This window comes from Acartia tonsa, chromosome 10 (assembly GCF_053477335.1).
Source record: "Acartia tonsa isolate MP-2025a chromosome 10, ASM5347733v1, whole genome shotgun sequence".
NCBI lineage: Eukaryota > Metazoa > Arthropoda > Copepoda > Calanoida > Acartiidae > Acartia > Acartia tonsa.
The window spans coordinates 2,148,077-2,169,767 of NC_137269.1; the positions used below are offsets into that span (position 1 = coordinate 2,148,077).

Genomic DNA, 21,691 nt, shown 5'->3' on the forward strand with positions numbered 1-21,691 from the left:
ATTTGTTACAATCATGAGGTTCAAATTTCGTGAAACCTTTGTTTAAACCAGACAACAAATACTATGTACATTATCTCTTAAAAAACAAGAATGACAACATCCATAAGTAGCGAAGCTCAAAAATCATGGAAGAACATCAAAAATGAACTATAGAGTATTTAAACACAAAATAAAAATTTAAATAAAATCATGAAACCTTTCATGATTTAAAATGTGGAAATCAAGGAATCGATCTAGCACCACAACCAATGAGTAAATCTTAATGAAACTTTATAGAAGTGTGCAGAATTTGAATTTATTTGATCCTTGAAAAATTTAGACTTCTATCTTTAATAGGAATCGAGAAAATCATGAAAACTTAAAAATCTAGGAGTCGATCTAGCACCCCAATTAATTGACATATCTCAATGAACCTTTGTGAAAATATGAAGAATGATAACTTATTTAATCACAAAAAATTTTAGCTGTCTATCTTTAGTAGGAGCCGAGTAAATCATGTTTCCCCCAAAACGTTTCAGACATACATACATACAGACGGACATTTCAAATTATAGAGTAGTTCGCTACTAAAAACATCTAAGAAGGTAAATATAAGTATAGAACCAGAAGGGGAGGGGAAGATTTACCCCCCTGACATTGAGGTAACTGAAAGGGAAGTGGGTAAGAAGGGGAGAGGAAAAAGGGAAGGGGGTTGAGAAGAAATTTCACTTAGAATTGTTTGTCAGAATCACATTCCCTTTTCTTTTGATTGTTCAAACTATATTTTCAGATTTTTCATCTTCTAACCTGACTAAAAAATAAACAATGATGAAAACATCCATAAAAGGTGTTCCAGCCTTGTTTTTATGACGTCACATGGCCTTTTTTTGAGACACTATGTCCCCTCTCCTCTCTAAGTTTATTCAAATTTGTTGCATAATTGCTTTAATACAAAACTTTGAATTTCAGATAAATGGGATAATTATATTAAATGAAAAAAATATACTGACTTTCTACGCCTTCTTAATTGTACCTATCTGTTATAGAATTAAAATTTGAAAATTTCAAATTTGAAAGCAATAGGCCATTTATAACATGCCTACATTGACGATAAGACTGACTGATTTACATAAGAGACAAGGATGACAACATCCATAAAAGCGAAGCACTGAAACGGTAGGACATAATATAAATGTATAAGAGTCGAAGCAAAATTGTAGGTAAATTTGTTGAAAAACTGCTTTATACTGAATAATGTTTATGAACAAACTTACATTTTTAGGACTTTATTATAGAGTTGCTTCGCTTATAATAATAATATTGTACTTTGTTGCTCCAGGAATCAATATACCAAAAATCAGATCAATCGGAAAATTAGATTACATAAAAATTTTTAATTAAACAAATCAACATGCTTAAAATGGACGTTCTGGTAATGATATTAGAGTTGTTACTCTTTCTAAATCGACCTTACTTCTACAGGAATCATCATGCAAAGATTGAAATCGATAGTACAATTCCAACATGTCTAAATTAATTTAAAAAGCTATCCTAACGGATCCTAATTATAGAAAAGCTTCGCTTTTAAAAATAACTACTTTGATACAATAATTTATTTTCAGTTTTTTTAACATTAAAACACCTGTAGATAAAATTCTTTTACAATACAATAATAATCATTAAAATGGCGTTTTTTTTATGTATTTTACAATCATAGAGTAGCTTTGCTACAATATTAACTAATATGTCAATATGATATATGTTATAGAATTTTAAATATATCTAATTATTAATAATATATATGTATATACAATAAACATTATGAAATATGAATTAAAATTTTGATTATCTCATGACGTTTGTAGCCCCATAGCTACAATAATTGAGACTAAAAATTCTTTTTAAAGATTTTTGAATATATATAACAATATAGATTAAAATATTTCTTGATTGTCCTAAATTTAATTTATATATTTGATATAAAAAAAACAAATATAATTAAAAAAAACTAAAAGTTCTTCCTTAAAATCTGTAAGCAAATTGTTAAAAAAAAAAAATGATCGAGAAAAAAAATAGTTTAAACTAAAGATGTGGTGAATATTGGATCCAAAGTTTGATAAAAACATTATCTTAATCGCTGGCTCCAAAACTTTTTGAATTTTGATTGGTTGGTTCCAAATTAGTAGTGCCCAATCTTTTTCACTAGTAATTTAAATCTATAAAAGGCACGCAAAATAAAACAAATAAATTTCTTTTAGATTATAAACTATAATATAAATGGCAATTAATGAAAAAAATATTATATTTTTAAGATAAATATCAAGGCTCGGCAGCCGCGACTAAGCCTCAAACTTAAACCCGTTTGGATGATTTGAAGAAAAAAATTTAAAGAGGCATTTGGACAGGTTTAGACTTCCAGCTGATTTTGAAAATGATGTGAAATTCAGGCTTACAGGAAGCTGACGCAAGGCTGCCAAGCCCTTATAAAGATTTTCTCCATGGATAGGTATTGGATGCAAATAATCGATTTTTACTAAAGATGTTTAATGTTTGAAACATTCTAACAATCGATATATCATTACATGGATGTTGCACCAGATTTTCATGTACTCCGTAAAAAAAAATAAGAATACACCCTTTATAATTTCCCTTCCTCTACTTCTGGAATACCGAACTTATCAATAAATGAGGTCCATAAAAGCAATAAAATTTCCCTTGTCAATATATCCAAGTATATCCTATACTCATTATTTAAACACATTAAATAGCAAAATAATAAATAGCTACAAAAAAGGGCAGAAAAAATTATAAATAAACTTAATTTGATCATCTAAAATTATATAAAAAGGCACATTTTTATAAATAAAGCATTTAAAATCTTGAATTATATAAAATATTTTGTTTTTTCAGAAATAATTAATTAAATAACAGATAACAAGAAAAACATAAACAATAAGAACAACAAGTTCATAAAAGCGCAGCAATAACAAGCTAATTCGTGAAACAGTCATCCTATTATATAAAGTAGTAAGGTTTTTTGTCTGTAGCCTAAGATTTCGATAACTACTGAACCGATTAAAATTTCCATTTCAGGAAAGCTTTACATAGGTCTAGGGTTGTTTTTAGGCTATTTGAATTGTAGATTCAAATTTTGGTTTTGGGCTATTTTTCTGCTCTTCCTTACCCCTACCAATATGGAGCGCAGTCGCTAGTTCCTATATAAAATAAAAGGATGTCTGTGTGAGTGTATCAAAGAGTCTCACTAACCGCAGAACCGAAATATTTTGTTGGAAGGAACCACATTACCCCCAAAAGAGATAGTTTTTTATAAGAGCCCTCCCAAAAATTGTTCTTTTCTTTTTGAAACTTTTTGAACAAAGTATAGAACAAATCCCCCTCACCCCTCCCCCACACCAATCCCCTCCACCTTCACTCAAGTGCCCCTTGAGGCGTTTAGTTACGTAAACGCTAGTTATTCCATATGATTATACTATCATACATACCCTAGTTATAGAATTGCTACAATACTTAATAAACAAAAACATTTGATTTTAATAAAAATTATTAAAATTTTGATTTCTTTCTCGAAAATTGTTCACAATCATCTAAAGTTAATTGTATCTGTACATAAATATCTCAGGAATGTTTACAATGTTTTGCTGGAATATCTGGAGCCAGCCCGAGAATCATAGCGGGATCCATTTCCTAGAAATAGATAGATAGATAAGCATTCTTGCCAAAGTAACATGATGTCTCTCTGTCTGTTTTTATGTGTGTTTGTACTGAAGAATATCGCTAATTGCTGCAGAACCGATATGGCTCTCCTTTATAATCTTTTCATAGGTCCAGGGAAGGTGTGTAACTATTTTAGGAGAGGGCTAAGAGTTAAGACTTTAGGGGGCTAAGTGTTGCTTCGGGTACTAGACCTCTCTCCACGCACCTTGGAACATACATACAATAAGTATGATTGCGGTGTAAAGCGTCCATTCACCCATCAGACAACCGACTCTCTGAGATGCACGACCTTTGTCTAAGAAGTCCCAACTGTGCATGCTAGCGATTTGCGCCTGTTTTGCTCCAAGGCATTCCCCCCACTCTAACTATTTACGTCGCGCATCTGACATAGTAGCAGTGGAAACCATATTTAACGTCTTTAGTTATGACGCGGTGTCGGACTGAGATTCGAACCTATCACCTTCCTGACGACAATATAAAGCACCCCTTAAAATTTATGCCCCTTGAATCAACTCTTTCTCAAGATAGATAGATAGATAGATATATGGATATTAGAATAGATGGATAGATAAACAAGTAAACCTACCACTATTAACAGCTGGAGATGGTGGAACATTACAACTATTTCTTACTTGATCCAACTCTTTCTCAAGATAGATAGATAGATAGATATATGGATATTAGAATAGATAGACAAGTAAACCTACCACTATTAACAGCTGGAGATGGTGGAACATTACAACTATTTCTTACTTGATCCAACTCTTTCTCAAGATAGATAGATATATAGATATATGGATATTAGAATAGATAGACAAGTAAACCTACCACTATTAACAGCTGGAGATGGTGGAACATTACAACTATTTCTTACTTGATCCAACTCTTTCTCAAGATAGATAGATATATAGATATATGGATATTAGAATAGATAGACAAGTAAACCTACCACTATTAACAGCTGGAGATGGTGGAACATTACAACTATTTCTTACTTGATCCAAAACTTTCTCAAGATTCCTAAATAAAATTTCATTTTATTGTAAAACCTTGTATTAGGATCTAAAAGGATAAGACAAAGGCCTTTAAATCGTTGTACATCCACAATGATGATACGTTTGGTTACTCAACTTAATGAACCAATCATGTAAACCTAACACTCCATTTTACCCCCGTCAAAAAAAGCTTGGACGTCCTTATCAATAGGAAAAAGAAAAACCTAATTTCTTACATAAATCACAAGCTAAAACATTTGATGACAGGCCAATCAAGGGTTAAATTTTGTACAGTTCATATTTTACTTACAGATGATTAATCTTCAGTTTTATAAATATTTTTCAAACTGTTTTATTTACTAAAATGAACAAAAAGAAAAGATGTCTAAAAACAAATATTCAGTCAATTATAAGAAGGAAGAGATCTTATGAGAATAAACAATGAATACATTAATTTTCAATTATAATAAACAAAATTATCCTATTATAAAGATTTATATAACTATAAATACTGTTCGTCTGTATCAAACAAAATTAAAGGTACCCAAAGTTTTTGATAAAATTTTAGTGGTTATAATCTTTAAATGTGTGTACGTTTTTGGGCTACTGGTACCACCCACGGCAAAATACAAAAAAATACCTTAAAGTATTGGGAGTAAGGTGTTTTTTAAGCACCCGATCAAAGTCCGGATGTTCCATCAATGTTCTAAATGTCATCTTTGCATATAATCTTGCCTCTAAACTTCCATCCTGTAATACAAAATTTTAATTATAATCAACTAATAAATTTTTTTTCTTCATCCTTTTATATTAAGCACAAAGCCCTCTTTGTCTCTGTAGCGAAGGATCTCACTAACCGCTAATCCGATATGATTCTCCTTTACAGTGAAGCTTCTTATGGTTCCTGGGATGATTTTAGGATAATTAAAATTTTTTTTAAGTCTTGGCTATTTAGACTATTTTTTATGCCCTTTCATGTTCCTCCTTATATGGAGCCCCTAGATGCTAGGGATCAGTCGCTAGTTTTATAAACACAGCTCTTATATAATTTTGGTTCTCTATGCAGGCTATATAATCAACGTAGTTTATATCTAGGGTAACTGTTAAGTCGATCGTTCCCATCTTTCAATTTAAGTTTTAAAAAGAAAAGGTAAAACAATGGGGGTGGAGGTTTAATTTTCTAGAGGTGATTTCTCTTGAAAGGGTGGTAGTACACTTTCTTAAAATAGTTATAAAACCTATGAGAAGCTATACTGTAATGGAAAATTATTAGCGAAATATTTTGGTACACAAAGACAGTCATCATGATCTTTTATATAAAACAACCTTGTAAAGGGTAACGTTTTGGATACCGTTTCAGGTCCTTGAGGCCATTCAAATGACTAAAAAGGCAAAAATTTAATTCTAAATTGGTTGAAAAAAAACATTCTCAGAAAGGCAAAATAAAGGTAAACTTTCTTTCTACTTTAAATTCGTTGTAAAACTAAGCTACGAATTAAAATCTTTCTCTTTTATTCCTTTGCTATCTTTCTATCAAAATTGATATCAAATAAAACATCTATCTATCCACTAAACCTGAGCCATTTTAGCAACAGCTGGTAGCAATTTTTCAGTGATGTCTTTGCTGCCTGCCAAGGCTCGCGTCGCACCAATTCTGAAAATTAAAAGTATTTGTAGGGGGACAAAGTGACTCAAAAATCAGCCACGTGACGTCATAAAAATGAGTTATTATCCAATTGTCCTTTCCCACTTCTCATCTCATTTTCCTCTTTTTTATGACGTCACATGGCTGATTTTTGAGTCACCTTGTCCCCCTACAGTATTTGAACAAGTAAATAGTTGGGGTTTGAGCAGGGATCTTAGGGGATAAGACAATGGAAGATAAATTGAAATACATCCCCCATGATGTTAAACAAGATTACCCTTTTTTGAGATTAAAACTATTGGTTGAAAAGTTTGCACACTGCTCTTCTGGAGCTAACCAATTACATAAATTTCCATAAAGTACTTAAAGTTTTTTTAGTTAACGAATAAGATAAAAGAGTAATAAAACTTTGGGTACCAGTGAAATTTACAATAATGGATGCAGTTGAACCTAGTAAAAGTGTCAGACTCTGATTATGACGTAAAAAAATTAGCCAATGAGAGGCCACTATAAATTTTACCATTGGTCAATTACAGTGTATACTGGCCTCTCATTGGCTAAATTTTTTACGTCATAATCAGAGTCAGACACTTGTACTAGGTTCATGCAGTTTTATTCCTAATAATCGGATTTTTACTAACACAGATAGATGGATAGACAAACATATGGATGGACAAGGACATACAGATGGATACATTGATAGATATACCTGTCTGTTATCAAAGCCAGAAGTCTTGAAACTGTAGTCCTAATAACCGGATTCTTATGATGTAGAACTTCTGAAGTTAATATTGACATTGTCCGCGCATAGGAAATACCCTCCACCATTTTATCCAGGGCTAGATTACAATCTTCTCTATAAATATAAAAAAATTATATCTTGGCCATAAACTTGGTTTTAAAATGGACGGGCAGGAGGATTAAAATATTGTAATATAGTATAAAATGTCCTAGTTTGTACAATAAGATATATAAGTTGGAAAGAATTTAAATGTTAGAGGGAGATTTGAAATATGCATCAAATTATAATGATTTTTTTTTATAAAATTCGTTTTTTTGTATGATTCTTTATCTAAAAGCGGAAATACAATTTGAGTTAATTAATTTTGACATCTGTGATTGGTGGATGGAAAACTATCTGCGCTCTGATTGGAGAAGCTTAAGTGTCGTACATCATTCAACCAATTAGAGCGCAGGTAGTTTCCAATCCACCTATCCAATTGACTTAAATTGCATTTCCGCTTTTAGATAAAAAATAAAAAAAACGAATTTTATAAAAAAATCCTTAAAATTTGATGCAGATTTCAAATCTCCCTCTAACATTAAAATTCCTTCCAACTTATATATCTTATTGTACAATGTACACCACAATCAAGATTTAATAAAAGTTCTCCAGGTATTAAGGGTAACAAATAGCCAGGATATGAAAGAAGATAAACTGATATTCATCCCCAATGATGATTAAAAAACTTAATTACGCCTTCTATAGATTAAAATTGAAATAGTTTGTACATCCCAATCAAGATTTAATTAATGACAAACAGACAAAGTGAATTATAGATTAGTTTCGCTACTCCAAAAAAATATAATAGTTATTGATTGCATCGTACTATAGACAGCTTTCTTTGGATATTAAAATGAAAGATTATAAGATTTAAACCTGTTTTGTTAGTGCTGAGGGGCCTAAGGGCCGGGTTAGGTCTCAGGTTGGTGCAAAATCAGCGGGTAAACTGAGGATTTTGCAACAACCAGGTGTCATGAGCGTCCGGAGTTTTTGGAGGAGGGGCTGGGTCAGATTACAACAAGGTTGTGATGTGAACTAGTCAAAAATCCAATCTCTCCACGCGAGACTGGATAAGGAAGGAGGGGGACATCCTAGGATTGAACCTAAACCAACCTGAACTAATCATGAACCTACAAAGTGTTGTTGTTTTTAATAGTGTTTTCATGTAAAGGGATAATAGGATCAGTTTCACACAACCACAAAACAAAGGAACGTAGGAAATGAGCAATTGCAAGGGTATTACTTCTTTCTTAAAAGTCCACTCAAAAAGGGTCAATGACAAAGGGAGGGAAATGCGAAAAGTTGATTTATATTCGATGGGAGGTTGCGTGACCCATATTAATCTATTATACTTATATGAGGTTGCGTGATTTTCCCCAAAAATATAATCAGCTGGGCTGGGTGTATGAGTGTGTGTGTCTTATGCATACGTGTCTGTATGATACACGCATGTGTGTGCGTCAGAACTAGTTGTTTGTCTGTCGGTAGTGTACACCAAATTCAAAAATCATATTTTTCAATATAACAAGTGAATAATTTTCCAATTGTGTGAAGCGTATATTCTTAATTTATTATTTTTTTTTTTATTTTTTTTTTTAGGTATTTAATAGTTTCTGCCAAGGCTAGTAGCAGCCTAAAACTATTAAAATTTTATTATTTAAACATAGCTTTTAGCAACCCTGACTGATGCTACATCTATAATTTTACTTTATGACAGTTTATCTTTTATTAGGACCTTTATCTGGTTGTCTCTCACCTTTTTAACCTTTCACCTCAACAGTAAATTTGGACCAACAATGTAAATTTTATGACCTTTTCTCTACTTCCGCAAGAGATAGTTTCTTTAATAGTCTATTATTAATGATTCTGATCTCTTACAGACTTACTCATTATGAACGCTACACCCGAAGATACTAGAGATGGGGGAGCCAGTGGAGCTAACGGCGCTGGAACCCTCGGGCCCGTCAAAGACGGAGCCTCAGCTACTGTTGGCCGTGGAACGCCCCTTGGACCTGACTATGGGGGCCCCAACGTAAAAGCGAATAGTCAGGTAACCGATTGTCGTAGAGACCTATCGAAATTTTTCGACCAGGACACGACAAGATGCACCGTGAATGGAGACGGCAGAGACCGGGGAAACCTGGACGCCCAATCCAAGATAGACATCAATGAGAGTTTAAATAAATTAAATTTTGGTGAAGAGTTGCTTGATGTAGACGATGAAAATGACTTAACAATGACAGAGACAGACAAAGAATCAATAGTTAATGAAAGTGTACTAGAGGACTTGGAAACGACAGGCAAAACAATGGACAGAACTTGGATAGGAGAAAAGGAAACTGAGACTAAAAAGAAAAGACAGACATGTGCAGAGATATGGGAGAAAATGAAAGACAATGAAGGTGAATGGACAGATGTACTTAGCAGAGAAGCAAAGAGAAAATTGACAGAGAATAAGACACAAGAACTTAACAATGATGCTATTAATACTGACGATGTTGATATTTTTAAGGGCAGTAAAAGATCCATTGGCTACGAGAGACGACTGAGACTCAAGAAGGCTAAAACTGTAAGGGATATGGAAGTGAGAGCCGAGGACCCACTCCAGCAGGAGGTCATCGATACCTACCTCAGCAAGGAATCCTTCTCGGACATAGTCCGAAAGAAGGAAAGATACATGTTTGAAGTTAAAGTGCGATCAACCTATGCCATGGAAGAAGCAAAGCTCACTCAAGCTCAGTTGGATGAGCTTGATCTCCAACTCCTTGGAGCATACATGGAATACATCCAGCAACACGGTGACAACTTTGAATATGATGCGGTTGCTGGCTACTCCAAAGAAACAGGAGTAGGCTGGCTCTCAGCAGGCACAAAAGATATGGCGGAATTCATTTTAAATGTAGCCAAAACCCTGAAGCCACCAGAACAAGATGACGAGGTAGACCCCCTAGAGTATTTCATTTACCTGGCGGAAGACCGTGTCTACAGGAACATGTGGACATCAGTCCACGGCAAGTGGACAAACTACACGCTAGAGCAGCTGACGATGAGAATCAAGATCTGCAACCCTATTCTCAAATACAAGGAGGATGGGGTAACTCGTTTCTACCATTTCAAAGTACATGAAATAGGACCGCTGAACTCTGCTGGTTTCTTTAAGATAGGACTCCAGATAGATGAGAGAATCATCAACAAACTGAAAAACCCTGCTATCAATGGCAAGCTGAGATTAGGTTTTAGTGACCTACTTCTTCACGGGTCAAATGTAGAGCAGGAGGTCAAGGCAGCGATAAGACAAAGAATAGTCGATGAAATCGAGACTGTCAGAACTGGCTTTAAGGCGATAGCCTTAGCCCCAGGAAATAGCAGGCACTAATCAACAACAGATAGGCTCTGACAATCATGTCAGGGTCACCAGCTTGACTCAGATAAATCTCCACCACTGCTGTCAAGCCAGCCTAACACTAGGAGAACGGATAACGGACTGGACTGGACAAGACGATCAAGCTCTACGGAAAGGATGGGCGCGGGCAATTGCCCTTGTGCAAGAACCCTATCTAATTAAAAATAAGGTAAAAATGTTTCATAATGTTAACATATACGAAAGTAAAGAGGCAGGTAATAGAGCATGCATTATAACAAACAAAAACATCACAGGTATAATTTTAACACAGTTCACCAACAGAGATCAGGTAGCAGTACTTTTTAATCTAAATGGTAAGGACACTATTCTTGTTTCAACTTACATGGCCAACGATGAAAGGGTAAGACCAGTAAAACTACCACCAGAGAAAATTACCAAGGATACTATAAGGTATGCCAGGGAAAATGGTATAGGTATAGTATTAGGTACAGATGCCAACAGCCACAACACAGCCTGGGGATCAACGGATATAAATCCAAGGGGAATAGCCCTATTGGACTATATTCTAGACAACCAACTCATGATTATGAATGAGATAGGTAAACCAACTTTTGTAACTAAATCTCGAGAAGAAGTCCTCGATATTACGATAGCCACACCTGAGATTGCAAATAAAATAGTAGGCTGGCATGTAAGTGAGTATGACAGCCACTCCGACCATAAATACATAGATTTTATGATTGAATCACAACCAAATATTAATACTAGTATTTTCAGAAATGTCAAGAAGACCAACTGGCAAAATTATAAACAAGCATTACAAAGATATTTCGTTGGGCGCATGAATGTATTTCCCCGCAGTCATTCACAAGCGAGGAACGGATCAAGGTCGTTGCTGAAGGACACAAGCCTAAGGCAGCACCTCGCCCCCAAGAGGTATTTTCCAGGTAAGGGCCGGGTTAACAAGACCGGTACTAATTTTATGATTTTTATTTTGATAGTCGCTGAAAATTGTTTGTGAGACGATGGTATATTTAATTTTTTGAGAACCAGTTCTAATCCAACGGACATTTTTCGGTTTCGGAGCCTTAGTGGAAAATTGAATTATGGTACAAACCTTAAAAATTTATTAGTATCGCCAGTTTTATGAATAAGGGGGATGACAATTTTCTCAACATCACTCTCCATGTTTCTCTTGAGGGTGAGGAACATATCCCCCACCACGTACACGGCGGCCCGGGCTACTTGACTTCGCAGATTTTTTATCTAGAATTAAATATAGACAGAGCTGGATCTTTAAATGTGTAGCCGTTTCCGTAGTCGTGGCCGTTGCCGTAGACGTGGCCGTAGTCGTGGCCGTAGTCGTGGCCGTAGTCGTGGCCGTTGTCGTGGTCGTACTCGTGGCCGTAGTCGTAGCCGTCGCCACTGTCAGTGAAAATTCAAAAAGTGGTTGTGATTTAAAGATCGCATATAGCCGTAGCCACGCGTAGGCAATTCGATTTAAAGATCAGTATTAGGTTAGTGGCTGTACCTCTGGCAGCGGCAACGGCAACAGCTACACATTTAAAGATCAAGCTCAGATAAATAATTGTTAGTTGTTTCAAAAGCGAAGCACTAAAAATTGCGCCAATTTACCAATCTATTTTTTTTTTAATTTTACGATTACTTTTAACATTTATATAATACACCTTAAATACAGTAGTACCAAGCTTCCCTGAAAATATTCGCCTAGTTATACTCCACACTAAATATTTGTATAACACTCAAATGCTCACAACCCAAAACACACCCTGGTATAACATCTCACCCCCCACAAACACCCTCTATCTATCTATCTATCTTTCTATCTATCATCTATCTATCTATTTATCTATCTATCTATCTATTTATCTATCTATTATCTAATTGTCTATCTATCTATCAAATGTATATATAGCTGACCTGTTTTAATACCAGCTGCATGATTTGGGTATAAGAAGCTAAAACTGTTTCAGGATGGTGTAAAGTTAACCTTTAAAATTTAATATTAAGTCTTAAATCCTGTGCTATGTACGAAAGCAGGAGAATATCGGACTATTACAAACTATATTTATGTTTGTATGTCCTTCAAGATCTTGTAGTCGTTCAGTTTTTTTACTTTTACTAAGAGAAAGATTTAGGCTCTTTTTAAAAAAAAATATTTATATTTATCTAGGTGTCTCAAAAATCAGCCATGTGACGTCATAAAAATAAGGGAGATGAGAGGAGAAGTGGGAAAGAAAATCCCTGGAAAAGAGATGGATAATCCCTCATTTTTATGACATCACATGGGTAATTTTTCAAACATTTTATCCATCTACATTTTTATTTTTGAGACTTAAAATTAAATTCCTAAAAAGTGCCGTCAAACCATCCACATTTTTCTCCCAATCTTCTTCTTCTAACAAAGTTAGGGTGCGCTCCAAGCCTTCGTCAGGGCGGCCCCAGGGGGGCAGGTTCATTCCGTCAAATGGCGATTTCAGTGATGGCGTCGCCTAAAATAAATATGAAACAGCGTATAGTGTCCAATAAAAAAGACGCCATACAATACAAATGACCAATGGTAGGTCAGTATACAATTTACCATTGGTCAATTACAATGTATACTGGCCTCTCATTGGGCATTTGTATTGGTCATAAATATAAAACTAGTATGTAAGGTAAGACAAGGAACGTAGTATCTACTTATTTAAAACGATTTGTATCAGTATCGCTTCGAAACAGATTAATATTCAGTTGATTAAAACCGATTCTATCCAGTGAAAATACTATATATAATCGTATTAAAGACAATTTTTTCGCGGATATTAAGAAATATTATGCAATATGCAGGCTAGCAGCTGTGGCTGCCCGCCTGGATGATGTTGAAATATCTATCAAACTATCTATCTATCTATTTACCTGTAAAGTTGATTGCTAGAAATATTATAAGAGCTAGCAGCTGTATCTCCCCGCCTGGATGAGGTTGAACTATCTATCTATCTATACATTTATATCTATCTATCTACCTGTAAAGCTAACTGTTGGTTGCTAGATATATTATAAGAACTAGCAGCTGTGGCTCCCCGCCTGGATGAGGTTGAACTATCTATCTATCTATACATTTATATCTATCTATCTATCTACCTGTAAAGCTAGCTGTTGGTTGCTAGATATATTATAAGAACTAGCAGCTGTGGCTCCCCGCCTGGATGATGTTGAACTGTTGACACTGCTCTGACTACGTCTGGCTGTGCTTGTAGTACTTCCTAATAAAAACAAGGATGACAACATAAAGGGTGTTAAAACCAATTGCTTCACTTTTTTCAATATAAACCCTACAGTTTTGGTCAAAAACTAACAAAAAACGACCGAAATCATGTCCAAGCAATGACAATGAGAAAACTATATTGGATTTTGATTTATACTCACCTCTCCTGAGCACTACAGCCCAAGTCCCAGCCCTTGTTGAGAATTTTTCCTTACATGGAGATTAAAAATCAACAAATCGTCTTAGGTACTAAAAACCTTGTAGTTAAACCCCATAATGTTAAGAATTTTTGATGGAGCATGTAAAGACCTTTCTATATACACCTTAACCAGGCTTCTAACTCAATCCTAGCCAATTTGGCATGACAAAGATAGACCCATCAAACATTGAGACATGAAAGGTATCTCTATTTCTTGATGTTTGACAGATCTTTCTTTTTAAAGCGATTGTTTTTTTAACACCCTTTATATAAAAGCGAAGCTCTTAATTTATAAGTAGGACAGACGAACAATAACTCTTGTAGATTGTCAGGACTTAATATACAGAATATTAATTTGTAAGTCTAAAGAAAATTGTACATGAATAGGATTTTATTTATAGAATTGCCTTGCTTAAAATATTGTCTTAAGAATCATTATTACAAAATCAGATGAATATGAATATTAGTTTGATTATCAATTTTTAGTAGCAAAGCTACTCTATATTTTACTTTGTCTGACCGCCAGTCCGTCCATCCGTCTGTAACGCTAAGGAGAAAATATGATAGTTTTTTTCTTCTTTAAAAATCTATTATCAACTTTAACAAATATTCTTTAAATCTCCTTTTTTTGTGCTTCGCTACTTATGTTATTTTGAATAAATCTTGAACATAGTTTTGAAAAAAATCATTAAAGAGACCTGTTGCATTTCGTCGTTTTGGCGGCTCGGTTTTTGGCTGTTCCTGTCTGTCCCTGCGCGAGCTAGCGGCTGTGGTAGCTGCGTGGCAGCTGTCTGAGGCATCCAGGTCATGGTCCTCTTCACACATCATCTCGGTACCTACACCAAGATATATATTAAGATAGAAAATGTAAGATAGCGAGAAATATATTGCTTAAACAATATGAATTTAACTCTTGATAACATCAACACAAAACCTTATTTTATATAAACCTATCAATCGATTATTTATCTATAAACCTATATATATGTACTTCAAATCTATCTATTTATCTATATTTCTATCTATCTTTTTATTTATCATCTATATATCTATCAACCTATCTTTTTACCATCGATCTTTCTATTAACCATATCAATTTATTTATCCACCTATCAATCTATTAATCTACATATCTATCAACTTATAAACCTATCAATCTATCTATCCATTCATCTACCTGGTATATCATTCATACTCTTGGCAGTATTCATTTTCGATTTCTCCATTACACTTCTAAAATATATCATTTTTTATTAGAATATATTTCTTAAATACTTTAGAGGCTTTACCCCAGATAAAAAAGCGAAGTACTTCCCCCCTCCTAATACAACTATTTATTTACAGAAATTATTAAAGGGGATAAATTTACATGGAAAATTAACTTACTTCCATAGAAATAGACTAAAATCTTTATTTACTAAATTTTTATTATGCATTCTTTCGGTTAGGTTAAATATAGCCCGTTCCACCGGGTTTCTACACACTTACAGACACACACACACATATAATACCTGTTCTGTACGACAGATGAGACACCTAGACACACACATACACAGACACACACACAGAATACCTGTTCTGTACAGCTTGAAAAACACACACACACACACATACACACACACACACACACACATACATACATAATACCTGTTCTGTACAGCTGGAGAAACACACACACACACATACACACACACACACAAACACACACACACACACACATACATACATAATACCTGTTCTGTACAGCTGGAGAAACACACACAAACACACACACACACATACATACATCATACCTGTTCTGTACAGCTGGAGAAACACACACACATACATTCATAATACCTGTTCTGTACAGCTGGAGAAACACACACACACACACACATACACACACACACACACACACACACACATACACATACACACATAATACCTGTTCTGTACAGCTGGAGAAACACTTTTGGTTCTGGAGCCCTTCTTGGAAGTTGTGGAGTGGGGGGTCAGGCTAGATCTAGATAGATAGATAGATCAATAGAGATAGATAAATGTATAGATATATTTATAGATTGATAGATCAAAATATAGATTATTTATACACAAGTTTCTGGTCTAATCAGAACCGTATTGTGGTTTACTAGCCACGTTTAAATGCTACTGTAAGGGAATATCTTGGCCAATGAACAGTCGCAATATCGAATATAAAATGTAGAACTAGCGGATATTCCCCTAGGTGCCTCTAGAGGCACTTCATGCAGGTGAAGGGGGGGGAGGGAGGTCGACTCCTACCCATTTACAATTTTAGTTTTAAAAAGAAAATGAAGAAAATTTTCTTAGGCCGTTTTTTTGGGAGGTTGGTTACCCTCACTAAAAATTGTTATAAAAATTCCAGGGATCTATGACATATACTACAATATAAAGCCAATTATAAAGGAGAACCAAATCTTTCCAGAGCGGTAAATACATACATACAGGGACACAGTAGTCCACCTGTTACTTTTATATAAGGATATCAGATTTATTTACCTGGATGGAGTGGAAGAATATCTGCCCTGGACAGCTGTGGGCGTACTAGAGTAGTTCAGGACACCATGGGGGGCGCCAGTAGGGGTTCCACCATAGCCTAGGACACCATGGGGGGCGCCCGGAGGGGTTCCACCATAGCCTAAGACACCGTGGCCGGGGGAAGATAGTTTACTCTGATTTCTCATTAATAATTCCTAAAAAAAAACAATTAAAATAATTACAAATATTATTATTAAATATTCATAATATTATATATTTAAAGTTAAATAGCCAAAAAACTTCCCATAAAAAAACATTGGGTTAAACAATATAAAGATATATGTGGATTATGTGGATTTTAAAGACTGTTTATTAAGGGTGGGGGTAAAGGGATGTTTAACCCCCCCCCCTCAAACTTCAAAACCTCTCATTTTCACCCTTAATATTTTAAATACTTTAGATTTTCCCCCTTAAAATATAAAGCTTGGACGACCCTGTTTGCTCAACTAGATGTAGTTTCTTTACCTGGAACTTATCTGTGGGGGCATATTGTTCATAATCTGTAGGTAGTTCTGAGGCTAGCATTTCTCCTCTGGGTGGGTGATTATATACACCCTCCTTTCTAGGCTCTCTACATAGATATATATAGATAGATAGATAATATCATGTATTAGTTCTAGGGCTAGTATTTCTTCTCTGGGTGGGTGATTATATACACCCTCCTTTCTAGGCTCTCTACATAGATATATATAGATAGATAGATAATATCATGTATTAGTTCTAGGGCTAGTATTTCTTCTCTGGGTGGGTGATTATATACACCCTCCTTTCTAGGCTCTCTACATAGATATATATAGATAGATAGATAATATCATGTAGTAGTTCTGAGGCTAGCATTTCTCCTCTGGGTGGGTGATTATATACACCCTCCTTTCTAGGCTCTCTACATAGATATATATAGATAGATAGATAATATCATGTATTAGTTCTAGGGCTAGTATTTCTTCTCTGGGTGGGTGATTATATACACCCTCCTTTCTAGGCTCTCTACATAGATATATATAGATAGATAGATAATATCATGTAGTAGTTCTGAGGCTAGCATTTCTCCTCTGGGTGGGTGATTATATACACCCTCCTTTCTAGGCTCTCTACATAGATATATATAGATAGATAGATAATATTATGTAGTAGTTCTGAGGCTAGCATTTCTCCTCTGGGTGGGTGATTATATACACCCTCCTTTCTAGGCTCTCTACATAGATATATATAGATAGATAGATAATATTATGTAGTAGTTCTGAGGCTAGCATTTCTCCTCTGGGTGGGTGATTATATACACCCTCCTTTCTAGGCTCTCTACATAGATATATATAGATAGATAGATAATATTATGTAGTAGTTCTGAGGCTAGCATTTCTCCTCTGGGTGGGTGATTATATACACCCTCCTTTCTAGGCTCTCTACATAGATATATATAGATAGATAGATAATATTATGTAGTAGTTCTAGGGCTAGTATTTCTCCTCTGGGTGGGTGATTATATACACCTTCCTTTCTAGGCTCTCTACATAGATATATATAGATAGATAGATAATATCATGTAGTAGTTCTAGGGCTAGTATTTCTCCTCTGGGTGGGTGATTATATGCACCCTCCTTTCTAGGCTCTCTACATAGATATATATATATACTAGTGGCTTCGCCCCTAGCCCCTAGGGGCTTTGCCCCAAGAGGTATAATTACATCTTCTATAACTTACCCAGCAGAATGGATCACAAATTTTCGCACCTACCCAGCAGGAAAACATTTAGCGATTAAATTCGCAAAATTCGTAAAATTCGTAAAATTCGTAAATTTCGTAAAATTCGTAAAATTCGTAAAATTCGTAAAATTCATAAAATTCGTAAAATTTTTAAAAAGAAAAAAGAAAAAAAAAATGGGGGGGGGGATTTTTTTGTTTTTGGGGGGGTTGGGGGTGTAAGAAAATAGCTTAAAACCACCGCAGGACCTCCATTCTAGGCTCTCTACATAGATATATATATATATATATAGATAGATAATATCATGTAATAGTTCTAGGGCTAGTATTTCTCCTCTGGGTGGGTGATTATATACACCCTCCTTTCTAGGCTCTCTACATAGATATATATATGTATATAGATAGATAATATCATGTAGTAGTTCTAGAGCTAGTATTTCTTCTCTGGGTGGGTGATTATATACACCCTCCTTTCTAGGCTCTCTACATAGATATATATATATATAGATAGATAGATAATATCATGTAGTAGTTCTAGGGCTAGTATTTCTCCTCTGGGTGGGTGATTATATACACCCTCCTTTCTAGGCTCTCTACATAGATATATATATAGATAGATAATATCATGTAGTAGTTCTAGGGCTAGTATTTCTCCTCTGGGTGGGTGATTATATACACCTTCCTTTCTAGGCTCTCTACATAGATATATATATAGAAAGATAATATCATGTAGTAGTTCTAGGGCTAGTATTTCTCCTCTGTGTGGGTGATTATATACACCCTCCTTTCTAGGCTCTCTACATAGATAGATAGATAATATCATGTAATAATTCTAGGGCTAGCATTTCTTCTCTGGGTGGGTGATTATAAACAATTTATGTACACAAAGATAGTTACTAGGTACCTATCTAGATAGATAATTACAATAGATATATTAACCGAGTGGCCTGAAATGGCACTTTAAATGTTTTCTCTTAAAAAAATAATTTAAGAATTACTTTGATTTGACTATGTTAAATCAGCTGTTTCTTAATAATGTTTCTAAAAACACTTGCTCCGCCTAGCAGTACTTTAGAAATTTATATTTTTTTGCAATTTCTCTTGGGAGGGTGGGTGTACCATTTCCCATAATAGTTATACATTTTCCTAGGACCAATGAGAAGTTCCATCGTAAAGGAGAACCAGAAAGATCTATTGGTACAAACTACAGACAGACTGACAAAAATCCCAGGGAGTAAGGGAGGGGACAATAGATCGAATATTCAATTTTTAGGAGTATCAGACTTTGGGTACTGGCTTAAAGGGAACATACAAGAATTTAGCAGTTTCTAACCAATTTTAGGTACTAATTAAGAATGACGTCACGAGAAATCATGCATAATATCGCGGCAAACTAGCGCGTTAAGATCTCGAAAATCAAAGGCTTGTAGTAAAGCATCATTTTATTTAAGGATGGTGCATCTCGAATTAAAACTAATTTTAAAAGTTATAAATTTCCAACAAAAGTTGCTCTATTGGAAATGCTCGTTTTATCTTGAAATATCTGGGTTTTCAACCTTAAAGGGTCACAACTATAAAACTAAATTAATTGCCCATTGTCCTCTCCCTTACTCCCTGCAAAAAAAATCCTGTTGCTTTTATATAATGAATACCTACCTAGTTTGATATCCTGTAGATTGTTTATCAGGTACTCGAGATGGAGAACATAAGTTCATCTAAAATAAAATTAAAACTATTATAAACTTATAATAAAGTAAAAGGTTGTTTGTCTGTCTTTTTGTGTGTACCGAACGATCTCGCTACAGATAGGGCTCTCCTTAACTTGGTAGCTTCTCATAGGTCCCGGGAATGTTTATAACTATTTTGGGGGAGGGTACCACCACCCTCCCAAGAAAAATCACAAAAAATAATTTTTCTTATGCAAGAGACTTCAACGTAACATAACGAGGTATCGTAGAGACTTGAACGCAACATATGTAGGTATCATAGAGACTTGAATCAAAAAAATCAAACATTTAAAGTACCACTGTCTTTCTATCTTTCTGTCTGTCTGTCTGTCTATCTGCCTGTATGTCTGTCTGTATGTCTGTCTGTCCATGTCTGGCTGTCTTTATGTCTGTCTGTCTGTCTGTATGTATGTCTATCTATCTGTCTGTCTGTCTGTTTGTGTACCTGATCAGATAGCTTGCCCACAGACCCCTGTAGAATAAGATTAGTCCTCCTGTGTAGACTAGAGCTCCTCTTGATTGGTATTTTGCTTACAGACTTCCTGGAGGCGCTTGTGAAGGCAGATACCTAGGCAAATTATTTTTTAGTAGGTACAAGGCACAGGCAAGGGACAAGGATTATGACAAACAAGTTTAAGGGAAAATTTCTCCACATCCTGATTCCTTCCCCTCCCCCTTGATTATTCATTCCCTGTAGTTACAGCACTAAACAAATTATACGCCTTAAACTTCAGACAAAAACACCTTATTTATTAAAATTATTTTATCCCTTTGTCTATCTCTCAACCAATCTATCTATTTCTTCATGTATCTATCTATCTATCTTTTCATGTATATATCTATCTATCTCTTCATGTATATATCTATCTATCTACCTGGGATTCTTCGTCGCTAGTAAAGTCGTCCTCATAATCATATGACGAGATTCCAGAAATCTAAAAATGGATAAAGAATATATTGTATGGGTATATAGTGACAGGGGAAAATTTGTCGTCAATTTAGCTTGCTGATATGGACCTTATTTATATGACTAGAATGGGTAATTATATTTATCATCATTGGGGATAATGTACATCAATTCATGGTTTATTGTCTTATCCCTTAAGAACACTTGTTTTAAAGTTACATACCAACAAACAGACAACTTATTATTTCACAGTAAAAAAATATCTAACCTGAGAATAAGGCGTTGAAACGTTGTCTGATGATCCCGTTACACCCCGTCGCATCGCTGAAAACGGCGAATTTTCCGCCTGGCGAAGTATGAGGGTTGATTTGGGTTGGACGGGCGGCTCCCCAGGGAAATATTTAGGGGTTCTAAGCGGTTATACAACAATTAATGCATTTGTTTAGCTGATCATTAGGTTTTATCTAGCACTATATTTTTTGTCTCAATGTCTGTAAGTTAGTAAGCAAGTTTATCTCAATGTAAATTTGTCCTTCTTTCAAGCTGTCAGTTTATAAGATTGACATTTTTTACATTGCAATCAGCCTGTCTTTTTGTCTTTCAGTTTGTCACTCAGTATAACCTTTAATATTTCTCTGTCTGTCTTTCAGTCATTCTTTCTGAATGTCTTTATGCCTGTCTTTCTGTCTGTCTTTCTATGTGTCTTTCTGCCTGTCTGTCTTTCTGTCTGCCTCTCTATCTGTCTTTACGTTTGTCTTTCTGCCTGTCTTTCTGTCTGTTATAATGTCTGTCTTTCTATGTGTCTTTATGTGTGTCTGTCTGTCTTTCTGT

General features: G+C 34.8%; 2 protein-coding genes across 2 annotated transcripts; both read right to left on the minus strand.

Annotated features, from left to right (window-relative positions):
* Positions 1 to 3,418: 3,418 nt before the first annotated feature.
* LOC145330511 (TOG array regulator of axonemal microtubules protein 2-like) lies at positions 3,419 to 12,514 on the minus strand. The gene is made up of 7 exons (XM_080175140.1): positions 12,444 to 12,514; positions 11,620 to 11,768; positions 7,064 to 7,210; positions 6,285 to 6,363; positions 5,350 to 5,459; positions 4,664 to 4,734; positions 3,419 to 3,684 (listed from the first exon to the last, which is right to left on the minus strand). The coding sequence occupies exons 1-7, from the start codon at positions 12,462 to 12,464 to the stop codon at positions 3,626 to 3,628; spliced, it is 636 nt and encodes a 211-aa protein (XP_080031266.1). The 5' UTR covers positions 12,465 to 12,514; the 3' UTR covers positions 3,419 to 3,625.
* Positions 12,515 to 12,829: 315 nt separating this feature from the next.
* LOC145330378 (uncharacterized) lies at positions 12,830 to 21,267 on the minus strand. Its single transcript, XM_080175016.1, has 11 exons — positions 21,129 to 21,267; positions 20,829 to 20,888; positions 20,399 to 20,521; positions 19,883 to 19,941; positions 16,991 to 17,096; positions 16,487 to 16,680; positions 15,897 to 15,974; positions 15,147 to 15,202; positions 14,668 to 14,805; positions 13,647 to 13,768; positions 12,830 to 13,015 (listed from the first exon to the last, which is right to left on the minus strand). The coding sequence occupies exons 1-11, from the start codon at positions 21,180 to 21,182 to the stop codon at positions 12,830 to 12,832; spliced, it is 1,176 nt and encodes a 391-aa protein (XP_080031142.1). The 5' UTR covers positions 21,183 to 21,267.
* Between the last annotated feature and the right edge of the window lie 424 nt (positions 21,268 to 21,691).